The sequence below is a fragment of the Macaca nemestrina genome, chromosome 12, assembly GCF_043159975.1.
Source record: "Macaca nemestrina isolate mMacNem1 chromosome 12, mMacNem.hap1, whole genome shotgun sequence".
NCBI lineage: Eukaryota > Metazoa > Chordata > Mammalia > Primates > Cercopithecidae > Macaca > Macaca nemestrina.
In genome coordinates this window covers 123,922,447-123,938,572 of record NC_092136.1, presented here as the reverse complement: position 1 = coordinate 123,938,572, position 16,126 = coordinate 123,922,447, and the positions used below count along the sequence as shown (strand labels likewise).

Below are 16,126 nucleotides of genomic sequence, written 5' to 3'. Positions count from 1 at the left end.
ATGGTACCCGGAAATGACTCTTTGGTGACTGAATTCATTCTGGAGGGATTAACACATCAGCCAGATCTCCAATTCTCTCTGTTCTTCCTGTTTCTAGTAATCTATGTGGTCACTCTGTTGGGAGACTTGGGCTTGGTAACTCTAATTGGACTGAACTCACACCTTCACACCCCCATGTACTTTTTCCTCTTTAACTTGTCCTTCATAGATCTCTGTTATTCTTCTGTGTTTACACCCAAAATGCTGATTAACTTTATTTCAGAGAAGAACATTATCTCCTACAAGGGGTGCATGACCCAATTTTTCTTTTACTGTTTTTTCGTTATTTCTGAATGTTACGTGCTGATGTCAATGGCCTATGATCGCTATATGGCCATCTGTAATCCACTTCTGTATCACATTGCCGTGTCTCCTACAGTGTGTTCCAGCCTTATGTTTGGTTCATACTTGATGGCCTTTTCTGGGGCCATGGCCCACACTGGATGCTGAGACTGACTTTCTGTGATGCTAACACTATCAATCACTACTTATGTGACATCCTGCCTCTGCTCCAGCTCTCCTGCACTGGCACCTACATCAATGAGCTGGTGGTTTTCATTGTGGTGGGCATCAACATCATTGTGCCCACTGTTACCATCTTTATCTCTAATGGTTTCCTCCTCTCCAGCATCCTCCATATCAGCTCCAAGGAGGGCAGGTCCAAAGCCTTCAGCACTTGCAGTTCCCACATAATTGCTGTTTCTCTGTTCTTTGGATCAGGTGCATTTATGTATCTCAAACCATCTTCTGCTGAGTCCATGGATAAGAGAAAAATCTCTTCTGTCTTTTATACAAATGTGGTTCCCATGTTGAACCCCTTAATCTACAGTCTGAGGAACAAAGATGTTAAATTTGCCCTAAGAAAAGCCCTGAGAAGCAGGAAACTTTGATAAGCAACAGTATGTGTCTGTATGCATAGTCACAAGACAGGGATATTCTGTTTATTTAATTAAAGTATTATAGTAGTAGCCTTCTTATCCTATTTCTTTTTACTGTGGTGAAAACATCTGAGTTTTCTTTCAATTTAAATTGCGTATAATTTTTTGGAGTATATTTCTTCTCTTTATGATTTTCACTATTTTTCTTAAATCTTTTCACAATATTTTCAGTTTAGTAATAGCATTAAGGAAGAAATTTATTTCTACATTTTTGTTTTTTCATTATGGACTTCCTTTCATCTTCTGGTGAAAGATGAGTTTTTATGCAAAGAATCAGGTAAAGTAGAACTAGGGTGACACTGTGCCACTCATATGGTGTGGGGTTTCTTTTTAAAAATGTTATTATTGTATTGATACATAATAGATGTTTGTATTTTCAGGGTACATGTGAGAATTTAATTCATTGGTGTAGGGTTTCTTATTTTCCACTCATTTTATACCATTGGAAGCTTGAATCAGATCATTTTGTTCTACTTCTGCATGTACTTTTTCTACTGGGCAGGAATATGTTCCCTTCAAAAGCCAGTGTCACAGATATAAAAGACTTCATATTGATCATCAAATATAACCCATTTTGCAGCTGCACAGGATGCATTTACCTTCTTTTGGTAGATATTTCTGATTTACCTTTGTATACCCAAACAGCACAAACTCAGTTGTTAATATGTATGTATGGAAAGAATACTGATTCTCAGAGAAGTCAATAATTTACTTAAATTTACAGAGTTTCTTAATAAAAAAGCCTAGAATATACTATTTATTCCTAATTTCAAGTCCACTACTCTCTCTAGTATGCTTTTGGTCTACTTCATTTTATTATTTTTATTTCAGTAAATATAAGTATGAAAAATATTTCTATTTTAAAATTTGAATGTGCTTTCTCTCTGAATGATACATAAATCTTCCTCCAAGTGGTTGCTGCTTTGTTTTTTGTTTCGAAAAACAATTGGATGATTCTTGTTGTTGGGACAGATCCGGCCTTTGAGGCTAGCATAGTTGGAAGATGATTGCTTCAACTAGGGAGCTGAATTTTTCTACAACATCAAAAAAAATTGAGATGTTTTCAAGGTCTTGTAATTCAGAGAACAGGATCAGGGAGAGAAAGGAGCCCAGCAAAACATGACATTTAGGCCAAGACCCAAAGACACAAATGGCAATTAAACAAGATTTCCCTTTGTAAAGAACTATCAATGATGCTTTAGATACCACATTGCAGTATGAATTCGTGTCTGTGCTGTAAAGCGCTGTAATTGTTGTATACTGCTCATTAAATCTTTGATAAAATTTACCATGCACAAAGATGGTACATTAAAAGTGTTCTGGCAAATGTTAGAAGAGTTATGGTACATTTGTGGTAAACTGTATAGAGAGAGGAGCATAACTTTAGGAGCTATTATAGTGAGGGGTAATTGAAACTCAAGTTAGAAAGAAGGAATCTAGAAGGAAAAATAATAGATGAATGAAATCCCCTTCCTATGACTCTCCTCTCTTTTCTGGAAGGCTCTAGAAAAATTAAGGAGACAAAAATTTCTCTAGATAGGATGAAAGCTTAAGTTATTTGACTTTAAAGAAAGGTTAAAACCACAGGTCTTGAGGGCCCAGGAACAAAATGATCATACCCATTTTTATGGGCTTTCAAATATTACTCCCATATGAATTTTAAGATACAAAACCCTCAAATTACTGCTGGGAGATTAATAACAATTTGAAGGAAACATTAGGTGATGATGTTTTTAAAATAATAGGATGTTGGATTATTTTTACTTTGAGAAAATAGGTCTAACGATGAGCATCTCAAAATTCTTAATCTGATTTATCAAATAACAATGTAAACATTTTGAAAAATAATTATGATCGCATTTATTATTTTACTATTTTAAAAGTCCCCACTCAATATTTAGTAATTGGGAAACGTATCATATGTGGTTTGTTGACTTGGTTTTTTTTTTTTTTTTAGATGTTAGGCATTGCTAAATCCTTGACTTTTGATTTTAAAACAGCACTCATATCTCATCCCCTGACCCCAATATCAACATGCTTGATTTTTTGCTTAACAAGTCCTATTTATATAAAATATTTTATCCTGCTTGGAGCTTTCTTTCTGCTTTTTATCCATTTGTTTTGTGTTAGCTTTAAAAAATAGTTTTCTTTATTGAAAAAAGAGTGTTTTTAAATAAGTAAATAAGTCTATGCTACTTGAGACCCTTTGTAGAGATTGCAGAGGTGCATCCTTTTAGAATATATTTTATTACTATTTCAGGTTTAGCCTGGCTACTAGTCTTTCATTTGATGAGCCTCAAAATACCAATAAAATGTGCTTCAATAAGAAAACAACTTTCATTAAAAATAACATTCATATTATTTTGGAAAAAAAGTTGTAAAAGTTAAGGGTGGGTGGCAAGGTTTTAATAGAGACCATTTAGCTGATATATTTTTAGTTAGAACATTTAAGCACTACGTATCTATTTGGACTTCTTTCAAAAGAAAGGAATAAGTCAGAGGAACCAAGTCAGGTGTGTTAAATGCAGAGCATGGAGCAATCCTTTGTAGTTTTTGATTCTCATTATGGAACAGGTGATAAAAGGAGTTATGAGAGCAAGCATAGTACAGTACTAGTATAGTATAGTATACTAGCATAGTATAGTACTATTGGAGTTGTCACAGCTGAGTTAAACAGGTAAGTAGTATTATTCTCCTATGTCTGTGTACTAAGAACAAGGTGTTTCTAATTCAGTGAGAAAGCTTAGACTTTTTGTGTGATTACACAAAATGTTTTTCTTAAACATTAACATTTTCTTAAAATGTTAAAGACCAGAAAGAATGTTTGCTGATAACTTGCTGAATTTGTTTAATGTGAACTTTCTCTAAGCAAGCTGCTAATGCTACTCAGGGTTATGTTTGCAGTGAGTGTGATCAGGGTAAAGTCTGGTTAAGTGGTGGTGAAAACCAGAAGTAGAAGAGGCTTTGTGTTGTACATCCCTTTACTTCCTCAATCCCAAATTTATTGAGTCCTATCATCCACTCCTCTTATACTGCCCCCTGTGTGTACACGCACACACAATCCTTCGTAGATTTTGTGATGGTGAAATAAGAAGGTGCCTAGCACACAGATATCCACAGAAACAATGATTCGGCATCCATCGATGAACAAATGTGCTTTTGTGAGAGATTTGTATCCAATCTTCATTTATCAGGTTTCGAAGACATGGTGGAGCCCAAGACCAAAGATGTTGCTTTGAGAAAGCAGGTTCATGCCCTGGTGGCAGACTCATTAACCATATTCCTGGATATAGACTGGAAACATTCGTTTAGCCTTGCGAACTTAGCTCCAGCTCTGCTTTGTCATGGTCCTGCTACCCAGTCCATCTTCCAAGAGACTCTGGAGGAGTTATGCTCATGTATGCTTTCAGTAACAGGCTAGGTGGACTTGGACTAACTGCAGTCCATGAAGCAGCACCAGAACCTGGCTCAATCCTTTCTCTGTCACAATGTAAGGACATTCATACCTTGCAAAGACCTGGTCAAAGACATCCCCATCTCTGCCCCTGGTGGCAATCCTTGCTATCTTGGTCCTGATTGTGGAATCTGAAGTAGTCCTGTGGCTTTGCTCTATCCCTGCTCTATCATGATCCTGAGGCAGCCCTGCCCTCCCATAATCACAGCAGAAGATATGCTTTCTTGTGTCCTAGTAATAGGTCTGCCAAGCTCAGACCTGACTGCAGACTCTGAAGCGGCCTCATTTCCCACCTCCAGACCCATTCTACACAGTCGAGGGGATGCCTGCCTAGGGACCCAGCCAGGGATCCTCTGAAAACCACATCTATTTATAACGCATTCATAAGACAAATGCACCATAAATCACATGACCTGACTCTAGACCTGCTGGACTGTGATTCCAGAGGTAGTTTTATGAATCTGGGGACACAGTTGGGACAGTTTTTAACCTGCCAAAACAAGTCTGTATGTAAAAACTTGAAGTATTTGCCTCTTTAAATGCACAGACACCAACACAAGGCCACACAGATCACAAAAAATTAAGCAGACTTAACACCATCAAAGGGGACTAGTAAAGCTCCACTATCTAACATTAAATAAATGGGGGTTTATGGGCTACTTGATGAAAAAATATTCAAATAATCATCTTATAGGGACTCCATGAATTACAAGATGACACATAAACAGCAAAACAATATAGGAAAACAATACACAAATAAAAGAGGAAGTTTAATAAAGAATAGAAATCATTAAAAAACCCCAAAATCCTGGACCTGAATAGTAGAATTACTGAAATGATAAATTTAAGCAAAAGTATCAACAGCAGATTATATCATGCAGAAGAAGGAAGCAGCAAACCTTTTTTTTTGAGATGGAGTCTTGCTCTGTCACCCAGGCTGGAGTGCATTGGCACAATCTTGTTTCACTGTAACTTCTGCCACCTGGGTTCAAGCGAGAATCAGTAAACTTAAAGATAGGTCATTTGAAATTATCCAGTTAGAGGAACAAAAATTCAAAAAGAATGAAAAAGAATACTGAAAGTATATGTGACTTAAGAGGCACCCTCAAACCAATATATACCCTCTGGGAGTACCGGATAGAGAAGAGAGAAAGGGATTAAATGCATATTTCAAGAAATAATAGCTGAAAACTTTCCAAATCTATTGAGGGCAATAGACACTTTCATTCATTAAGACCAAACATTACCAAATAGGTTGAACCAAAGGAACCATATGCCAAGACACATTTAAATTAAATTATAAAAATTAAAGGCTATCATTGATGGGCATTTGGGTTGACTCTAGGTCTTTGCTACTGTGAATAGTGCTGCAATAAACGTACACATGCATGTATCATTATAGCAGAATGATTTATATTCCCTTAGGCACATACCCAGTGATGGGATTGCTGGGTTAAATAGTATTTCTCTTTCTATTAATAGATCCTTGAAAAATCGCCACATTGTCTTCCACAATGGTTGAACTAATTTACATTCCCATCACCAGTATACACCATGGAATACTATGCAGCCCTAAAAAGGAATGAGATAATGTCCTTTGCAGGGACATGGTTGGAGCTGGAAGCCAGTATTCTCAGCAAACTAACACAGGAACAGAAAACCAAGCACCACATGTTCTCACCTGTAAGTGGGAGCTGAGCAATGAGAACACATGGACACAGGGAGGGGAAAAACACGAACTGGGGCCTGACTGGGGCCTGTGAGCGGGGTAGGGGGAGGTAAAACATCTGGATAAATAGCTAATGCATGCAGGGCTTAATAGCTAGGTGATGGGTGATAGGTGCAGCAAATCCCATGGCACATATTTACCTACGTAACAAACTTGACAATCTTGCACGTGTATCCCTGAACTTAAGATAAAATAAAATTTTAAAAATCAAATGCAAAGAATTTTGAGAAAAGCAAGAGAAAGTCATTTGTCACATTCAAGGAGGACTCCACAAGACTATTGGCGATTTTCTTAATACAAACTTTGCAGGTTAAGATATAGTCAAAGAAAATATTAACCAAGAATTACTTGGTTATATACCGAAAATATTAACCAAGAATTAACCAAGACTTACTCAGGGAAGTTGTCCTTTAATGATGAATGGGAAATAACTTCTAGACAAACAAAAATTGAGGGAGTTTGTCACCACTACACCTGCCAAAGAGTGCTAAGTATTCTTCAAGTTGAAAGAAAATGATGATAAACAAAGTAAAAATCTAACTGCTAAATACAAATATAAAGAAAGAAAAAGGATTGTAAAACTTTAATTGTGGCATGTAAATCACCCTTAACACTGCTATATAAAATAGAAGACTCAAGTAGTAAGAAAAGCTATAACAACATACAGTTCTTCATGCAAACACAATATGGAAAGAAATAAAATCAGATGGCAATAACATAGTGTTTGTGTGGGGGGGATGGCAAAGTAGAGAGTACACATACAATTTAAGTTTTATTAGCTTAAAACAGACTGCAGTAAGTATAAAATATTTGATGAGAACCCTGTAAAATATACAGTGGATTCATAAAAAATTAAAATAATCAAAGCACATCACTACAAAAAAATCAAATCTCAAAGAAACACAACAGGAGAAGAGAGAAATAAGAGAAACACAAATTGGACAGAAAACAATAAAGAAAGGCAAGAGTATGTCCTAATCTATCAATAATTAATGTAAATGAACTAAATTCCCAAATCAAAAGATACAGAGTGGCTAGATGGATTTACAAAAGCAAGACTTAATTACATGCTATCTATAAGAGACTCACTTTACATTTCAGGACACAAAGGCTGAAAATTTAGGGGTGGAGAAAGATATTTTATTTAAATAGTAACCAGAGAGCAGGGGTGGCTGTACTTCTATCTGACAAATTAGACTTTAGTCAAAAAGTGTCACAAAAGTCAAAGAAGTCATTGTATATGACAAAAAGGTATATTCAATAAGAAGATGTACCACCTATAAGTATATATGGATCCAACATGAAAGCATCTAAATATGTAAAGCAAACACTGACACATCTGAAGGGAGGAATAGACAGCAATATGATAATAGTAGAAAATTTCAATTCCTCACTCTCTGTAATGGATCGATAATCCAGACAGAAAGTTAATAAGAAAATAACAGAACTGAATAGCGCTGTAGACCAAATGGACCTAATAGATATAGAAAGAATTTCCACCCAGCAGCAGAGAATACACATTCTTCTCAAGGACCCAAAGAACACTCCCCAGGATAAATCACGTGTTAGGTCATAGATCAAGTCTAGAGAAATGTAAGAAGATCAAAATCATTCCAAATATCTTTTATGACCACAAAGGAATCAAAATAAGAATGGATTACAATAAGAAAATGTGAAAATTCAGGAATATATATAATAGAACAATATACTCTTAAACATTGAGTCAAAGAGGAAATCAAAAAGGAATTTAAAAAATACCTAGAGACACAAAAATGAAAACACCAAAACTTTTTTTTTTTTTTTTTTTTTAGACGGAGTCTTGTTCTGTCACCCAGGCTGGAGTGCAGTGGCGTGATCTCGGCTCACTGCAAGCTCTGCCTCCCGGGTTCATGCCATTCTCCTACCTCAGCCTCCTGAGTAGCTGGGACTACAGGCGCCCGCCACCACACCCAGATAATGTTTTATATTTTTAGTAGAGACAGGGTTTCACCTGTGTAGCCAGGATGGTCTCGATCTCCTGACCTCGTGATCCACCTGCCTTGGACTCCCAAAGTGCTGGGATTACAGGCGTGAGCCACCATGCCCGGCCAACACCAAAACTTAAGGGATGCAGCAAAAGCAGTACTTAGAGAGAAGTTTATAGGAAAAAAAATACCTACACTAAAAAATTAAAAAGATATCAAATTAGCAATCTAATCTTGTACTGCAGGGAACTAAGAAAAAATAAAGGAGAAAATAAGATTGTTAAATCCCAAATTAGAAGAAGGAAGAAAATAATAAATATTTGACTAAAAACAAGTCAAATAGATACTAAAAAAACAATAACTATTGACAAAATAAGTTTTGTGGTTTGAAAAGGAAAAGTAAACAATATTGAAAAACACTAAGTTAGAGTAACCAAGAAAAAAAAAGAGAGATGACTTCTCGTGATGTTTTTGTCTGCCTTTGATATGAGGGTAATGCTGGACTCATAAACTAAATTTGGAAGTGTTTCTTCCTCTTCAGTTTTTTGGGAAGAACTTGAGAAGGATTGGCATGAATTCTTTGAATGTTTGGTAGAATCAACAAGTCATCTTTGTTCATAGTAGCTGCCAGGTGTCCAGAGTGTCACAGGTCCAGCCAGTGCTGTGAAAGAAGGGAGGCAGAAGCCAATTGATCAGGTAGCCTCCAGATAAGTTGGATCATTGGACTTCAGATTCACCTCTTTCTTAGGAAAATGCTGGGAGCTGGAGTTTTTAAACTGCTAGTGTCTGTGTTGATCCTTGGGAAGGGGCCATGGAGATTATTAGACAAAACCACCAAATCTGTTCTCACTGGACCCAGGATGCTATAGTATGTTGTGTCCCATGTCCTGTAAGCAGTTTGAGATTTCCTGGACAGTAGCCTGTCGTCCAGATAGTCCCAGAAAAGGAGGGGCTTTTCCAAGTGCAGTCCATTGCTTCACCTCACCTGGAAGAAGTTGGGAGAGTTTTCTTTTCTAAGTCTTATCTCTATTCTGAGCTGAGGGGGTAGCTACGGTGTATGTTAGTCTAAATTGCCTTCTGTTCTCACTGATCTCTGCTGGTCAGAGCAGGCCATGTCCTGTGTCTTGTCACTGCTGTGGGGCAGGCTAAATAGAAGCCAGTTCTCTGGATAACTTGCAGAAAGGTTGGTACTGGATGCTCAGTGTATCTCAATGCCCTCCCCAAGGAAAAGCTTTTGCCTGGTTGCATGGTGTACTGCCAGGAACAGGGATTATGGCCCAAGAATAATGCAAATGTTCCATCAAATCAGTTTGGCTGGTTTTATGCTATAGTGAGGTGTAGGGACATTTTAACTAGGTTTAGAAGTTTCACAAATGGAATCTGTCCATGAATTGTGCAGAATTACTTTGTTCATGGAGGAAGGAGAATTGAGACCTTCCCGTCATACCATCTTGCTGACTGAGAAATGAGAGTTTATTTCTGGCTCTGCCTTGGTGGATGTAAAATCCCTAGAGTGAAGGAAAAACTTGAGCAAAATACTGAGTCCCTAAAGAATTAAAGATAGATTATGATCCAGAGTGAAAATACAATCCCGTTATTTCCCTGTTACTCTTACAATCTGTTCCCTGGGGAGGAGACTGAGCAAGCTTCCATCCTGCTTATAACCAAGTACATTGTGTCATTAAACTCACAATAAATCTGGTGTGGCAACTGTGATAATATTATTAACACATATCTTTATTAAAGATTTTTTTTTTGCCTGCTGCTTGAGAGAAACCAAAATTAAAATAATAAATTATGATGTATATATCAGGAATATTTTCAGGAACTATTGGAAATAATGTCTGGGTTTCATCTTAGAGAAAACAAAGCCTTAGAGCTTGAAATTGCCCTTCCAGAACCACAAGGGTAAGGAAACAATAAGACAACACAACATTTTTAAGGCATAAGAAGGGTGAGTTTCTTATTTTCCTTTATATTAATATCTTACTTGCTTTGAGGTGGAATACCAGGGATCTGAGACATTCTACTTTATTTTCCACCTTGAGACTCAAATGCAACTGTCAGAAGTATCTGTTCAAGATGGGAGTTGAGAATGTTCAGGGACATAAGGAACTCAGAGAATGACAAGTTTCGGTCAATAGTTTCTATGAATTGGATTCTCCCTTTTTTAGATTCATGACTTTTTTCTGTGACTTGGGGCAGTAACTTATTTCTAGGTTCTGTTGCTTTTCTTTTGGAGTAGAAACAATGTTCTTTGTTCACCCCCTGACCTGAGTCATATTAGAGAATGGCACCAGGTTGCTGAGGCCCCTGCCTCTAATTTTACTGGTGAGGGAAGAACTCAAGTGAATAAAGAAATGAAGAAATGAGGGAAGGAGAATTCTGTCGGGATCCACCCTTCTCTCTTCCCCTTATTATTTCCAGCAGTCTCGTCTGCATATGGCAGCACTGGCCCTCTTTCTGTAGGGTTACTTCAGGTGGGTCTTTGCTATATTTATCTTAGTAAGACTCTGACAAGAGAAGGTCAGTGCCATTCAGTCTCATGACAGCGGTGAAGCCAGATTCTTTAGGTCCAGGTTGGGCTAGTTTCAAACAATTCCAGCAATATCCCATGTTGTGGGAGAAAATATTGTGAGAAGAACTGTGTTGTCCTCTAATGCAACCCTTTTCTCCTGTGTCCACAGATTCTCTTGGAGAAGAATGAATCCTGGAAATGGCTCTTTGGTGACTGAATTCATTTTGGTGGGCTTAACAGACCAGCCAGATCTCCAAATTTCCCTGTTTTTACTATTTCTAATAATGTATGTGATCAGTCTGATAGGAAATTTGGGCTTGGTAACTCTAATTGGGTTGAATTCACACCTTCACACCCCCATGTACTTTTTTCTCTTTAACTTGTCCTTCATAGATCTTTGTTATTCTTCTGTGTTTACACCCAAAATGCTAATGAACTTCATGTCAGAGAAGAATGTTATCTCCTACAAGGGGTGCATGACCCAACTTTTCTTTTTCTGTTTCTTTGCCATTTCTGAATGTTATGTGCTGACATCAATGGCCTACGATCGCTATGTGGCCATCTGTAACCCACTTCTATATAACATTGCCATGTCTCCTACAGTGTGCTCCAGCCTTATGTTTGGTTCCTATTTCCTGTCCTTTTCTGGGGCTACGGCTCACACTGGATGCATGCTGAAACTGACCTTCTGTGAGGCAAACATTATCAGTCACTACTTCTGTGATATCCTCCCTCTGCTCCAGCTCTCCTGCACCAGCACCTCCATTAATGAGCTGGTGGTTTTCATTGTGGTGGGCATCAACATCATTGTGCCCACTGTCACCATCTTTATCTCTTATGGCTTTATTTTTTCCAGCATCCTTCAAATCACCTCCACTGAGGGCAAGTCTAAAGCCTTCAGCACTTGCAGTTCCCACATAATTGCTGTTTCTCTGTTCTTTGGATCAGGTGCATTCGTGTATTTCAAACCATCTTCTGCTGGGTCAATGGATGAGGGAAAAATCTCTTCTGTCTTTTATACCAATACAGTTCCTTTAATGAACCCCTTAATTTATAGCTTAAGGAACAAAGACGTTCAACTTGCTTTGAGAAAAACCCTTAGTAGGAGAAAGTTTTGATCAGAAACAGTACCTTTCCATTTATATAGTTGTAGGACAGGGAGATTACAGTAGTTTTAGTAGCAGTCTTCTTATCCTATTTCTTTACTACTATGGTAAGGAAATTTGAATGTTCTCTCAATAATTCATTCCCACTTTTAATAGAGTACACTTTCTTCCTTTTCTCAACATTTTTATTCACCTTTCTTTACTGTATGGTAATAACATTAGGGAAGAATTTGTCTTTGGTAATTTTGTAATCGTTTGTTTTCACCATTTTTTTTTCCCTCTGGAAAAAGATGAATGGTGTGCTAATGATTGAATCAAGTAACACTGTGGTTACATTGTGTCCTTGTAGGAAAAACTTATCTGCCACTTGCCATTGGAAGCATGTATCAGTCAATGTGTTCCTATTCCCACAGTTTCATGTTCCACTGGGCAAGAATACATCTCCTTTAAATGCCCAAGAGGGAAGATTCCATGAAGACTATACTACCCACTTTGTATTTGCAAACACTAGCCATTAAGCCTTTTTTGAGAAACATTTTTCTTATTTAATTTTAAAAGTGAAGCAGCATATCATCCATATATATTCTTTGCATGCATGGGAAAGTGGAGCAAATGGTAGTTAACTATTTACTTCAAGTTATACAGCCTCTTAAAGTCCAGACTTATTATAGACTTCTGATTTCACGTCTCCCAGCATTTCTAGTATACTCTCTTCTACTTTATTCTCTTTTATTTTATTTTTTTTATTTATTTATTTATTTATTTATTTATTTATTTTAGTTTAATGTATTTTAATAGCAAACTTACAGGAACAGCACAGAAGACAGACAACATTAAAAACATGTACTTGCATGTAGGACAACTCAGTTAGAAAAGTATAGTGAATGGATGGAATCTACTGTATGATAAAAATGCTACAAACACCATTTAGTTGCCGTCAATAAGAAATTTACTTGTTTTAAAAAAATCCAAATGCTGGCATTGTCCAGAAAAATTTAACAGGTTTATTTATAATTATTATAAAGTTGAACCGCTGAAACTTGTTCACTGAAACATTTTAACTTGCATTAATGCTTTACGCCTCTGCATTTATATTAAAAATTCACACACAAATGAAAATGGAAAAACTGCCAATACCTGATTTCTGTCCCCTATTTTTCCACTCGCAATCATATACTTAGGTACCTTTTGACCCCATGGAAAAAAAATATCTAACGTTCAGAACTACCAATAACAGGAAGAAGAGAATTTTTTTTTTTTTTTTGAGAATGAAATGTTTCCCATCATAGTGGATTCTTAAGCACGTTCTCCACGTATGCGGCGTGCTAGCTGGATGTCTTTTGGCATAATTGTTACACGTTTGGCATGGATAGCACGCAGGTTGGTGTCTTCAAAAAGGCCAACCAGATAGGCCTCACTTGCCTCCTGCAAAGCACCAATAGCTGCGCTCTGGAAGCGCAGATCTGTTTTAAAGTCCTGAGCAATTTCTCGCACCAGACGCTGGAAGGGAAGTTTGCGAATCAGAAGTTCAGTGGACTTCTGATAACGTCTAATTTCACGGAGTGCCACAGTACCAGGCCTGTAACGATGAGGTTTCTTCACCCCTCCAGTAGAGGGCGCACTCTTGCGAGCGGCTTTTGTAGCCAGTTGCTTCCTGGGTGCTTTACCACCGGTCGATTTGCGGGCAGTCTGCTTTGTACGAGCCATGGTACAGAGACCTCCTTACTTACCCCCCTTCTCCTTCGGCTGTAGCTCGGCGAGCGAGAGGCGGCGCTGGCGTTAGAGAGCGACGGCGGCGCAGCGGCGGCTGCGAACACAATTCTATTCTCTTTTATTTTTATTTCAATATACATGGAATATAAGAGCAGATTTCTATTTTGCAAGTTGACTGTACTTAGTTTCAGGATAGTACATGAATTTTTTTCAGTACAGGTATTCCCTTTGGCTGTTGTTTGTTTGGGAAAACAGTTTGATGATTCCTTTTTGTTAAGAAACAGGAGGCGTTTGGGGCCAGTGTAGTTGGGGGACTACTGGCTCAAAGATAAACTTTTATATTTGAACGAAACATTCTTTGAATAAACCAAATTGGGACAATACCTCTTCTGGAATTTCTGGAATAATATGTTGGTGTATTTTTCTTTTGAGAAACAGGCAAAAAATTACTATTCTAAAAATTCTTAATCATGTATCAAGTGACAGTTTAAACATTTTCAAAGATAATGTTATATATACTTATTATTTTACAATTTTTCTAAACTCTGCTCAGTATTTAGGTATTTGAAGTTTAGCATAGCTGGTTTGTAGCCTGTTTGCTTTTTTCCGGATGTTCAGATGTTTGGCATTGCCAAGTTATTAAACGACTTTAAGAACTCCTCATTCTACAACCCCTTACCCCAATATCAACATGCTCGATTTTCACTTAACAATTTCTACAGAATAGTTGATGTTGATTAACTTTTGTTTTGTTTTTCATTGACTGTTCATTTTAATAAAAAATTATTTTCCTTATTGAGGCAAAAATGTATCTGATTATTAAACACTATCTCTGCTATTTGAGACCCTTTGTAGACATGGAAGAGCCACATCTGTTAGATATTTTACGAACATTTGAGGTGACCCTAAAAGTAAGAAAAATCTTGTCACTAATCTTTCATTTGACAAACTTTAAAATACAAATAAAATCAATAGCATTTTTGAAAAAAATCAACTTACTTTAAAATTAAGGTCTGTCATTCAGATTATTTTGAAAACATTAATTTAGGTATTTAAATACAGTTTGTAAAACCCAAGGATGATCAAGTATAAACAAGGCAATTTAGCTGAAAGATTTTTTCTTAGCAACTTAAGCAGTGTATTTGGAGTTCATTCAAATGGAGCCAAAATGGTATCTTACGTGCTTAGCATAGAATTATCTGCCATAGCTTTTGATTTTTTAAAATGTGAATGATGCCAAAGAAATTGTAAAAGAAAGTATAGTTCTATTTAAGTTGTGACAGCAGAGTGGGAAAGAAGTAAGCCATGAGATTAATATGTGTCTGTGTACTTGAAGGGGATGTTTCTAAGTCGGGGAGGAAGTTTGGGCCTTCTGGGCATTAACAGAAAATTATTTTTCCCAGTTAAGGACCAGAAAGTTTGTTATATCCTGAATTTGCTTAAAGTGAACTTTCTCTAAATTTGCTGCTATTGCTGATCAGGATTTGGTTTTGAATGAGTGTAATTAGGATGTAATCTGATGAAGGGATGATGAAAGCCAGAAGTAAAAAGGGAGTTTGAGTTCTACATCTCTTTACTTCTTTAACCTCAGTCTCTATTGAGCACCATTATCCACTTCTCTGCACGTCCCCTGGCCACACACACACACACACACACACAGTTCTTTCAAGTTTTCTATTTTATGAGACCCCTGCATCACATGGAATCTCATATTAAAATTTTACAGCCACATTTAGGTAGATAATTCCTGATTCCAACTCCAGAGAGGCAGGGCTGAGCAGGAAATTCTTCCTGAATCCAGTAAGAGTGAACAGTTGTTCCTTCAATCATTCCTTGTTTATGGAGATGCGACACACACACACCAAACATTTTATACATTACACTGTACAACGCACAAACATCTTGTACATTGTTCATAGCTAAGTGAATATAAACTTGTGAACTTATGGCATTTTGCTATATGTCACAAACAAATGAGGCGTGGTAATAGAGTATTATAAAGGTAGGTTTCATAATACATGTTGCATTATGCGCTTGAAGTCAGGAATTTGAGACCAGCCTGGCCAACATGGTGAAACTCTGTCTCTACTAAAATGCAAAAGTTAGCTGGGCGTGGTGGTGGGCACCTTTAATCCCAGCTAGTTGGGAGGCTTAGGCAGGAGAATCGCTTGAACCCCGAGAGGCAGAGTCTGCAGTGAGCAGAGATCGTGCCACTCCACTCCAGCCTGGGGTGCTGCCAGTGGAACAGAATAGAGAATGTCAAAATAAAGCCCCATACCTATAGCCATCTGAATTTTGATAAAATTGAAGAAATTAAGAAATGGGGAATGGACTCCCTGTTTAATCTATGGTGCTGGGTTAACTAAGTAGCCTTATGCAGCAGAATAAAATTAGACCTCTATCTTTCACCATATACAAAAATTAACTCAAAATGGATTAAAGATTTAGATGTAAAACCTCAAACTATAAGGACCCTAGAAGAAAACTAGAAAATGCCATTTTAGACATTGATCGTGGGAAAGAATTTATGATTAAGCCCTCAAAAGTAATTGCAACAAAAACAAAAATTATCAAGTGGCACCTAATTAAACTAAAGACCTTATGCAAAGCAAAAGAAACTGTCAACACATAAGCAGACAATCTACAGAATGGGATAAAATATTTG

General features: G+C 37.2%; 2 protein-coding genes and 1 pseudogene across 2 annotated transcripts; 2 read left to right on the top strand and 1 right to left on the bottom strand.

Annotated features, from left to right (window-relative positions):
• Positions 1–929, top strand: LOC105476299 (olfactory receptor 8B3-like; annotated as a pseudogene).
• A 9,898-nt stretch (positions 930–10,827) lies between these two features.
• LOC105476301 (olfactory receptor 8B3-like) lies at positions 10,828–11,760 on the top strand. The gene has a single exon (XM_011732086.2). The coding sequence runs from the start codon at positions 10,828–10,830 to the stop codon at positions 11,758–11,760; it is 933 nt and encodes a 310-aa protein (XP_011730388.2).
• A 969-nt stretch (positions 11,761–12,729) lies between these two features.
• On the bottom strand, positions 12,730–13,569 carry LOC105476302 (histone H3.3A-like). The gene has a single exon (XM_011732087.2). The coding sequence runs from the start codon at positions 13,453–13,455 to the stop codon at positions 13,045–13,047; it is 411 nt and encodes a 136-aa protein (XP_011730389.2). The 5' UTR covers positions 13,456–13,569; the 3' UTR covers positions 12,730–13,044.
• Between the last annotated feature and the right edge of the window lie 2,557 nt (positions 13,570–16,126).

Excerpts from the sequence above, each read along its gene's own strand:
- LOC105476301 (XM_011732086.2), top strand. The coding sequence starts at position 10,828 with ATGAATCCTGGAAATGGCTCTTTGGTGACTGAATTCATTTTGGTGGGC.
- LOC105476302 (XM_011732087.2), bottom strand. The coding sequence starts at position 13,455 with ATGGCTCGTACAAAGCAGACTGCCCGCAAATCGACCGGTGGTAAAGCA.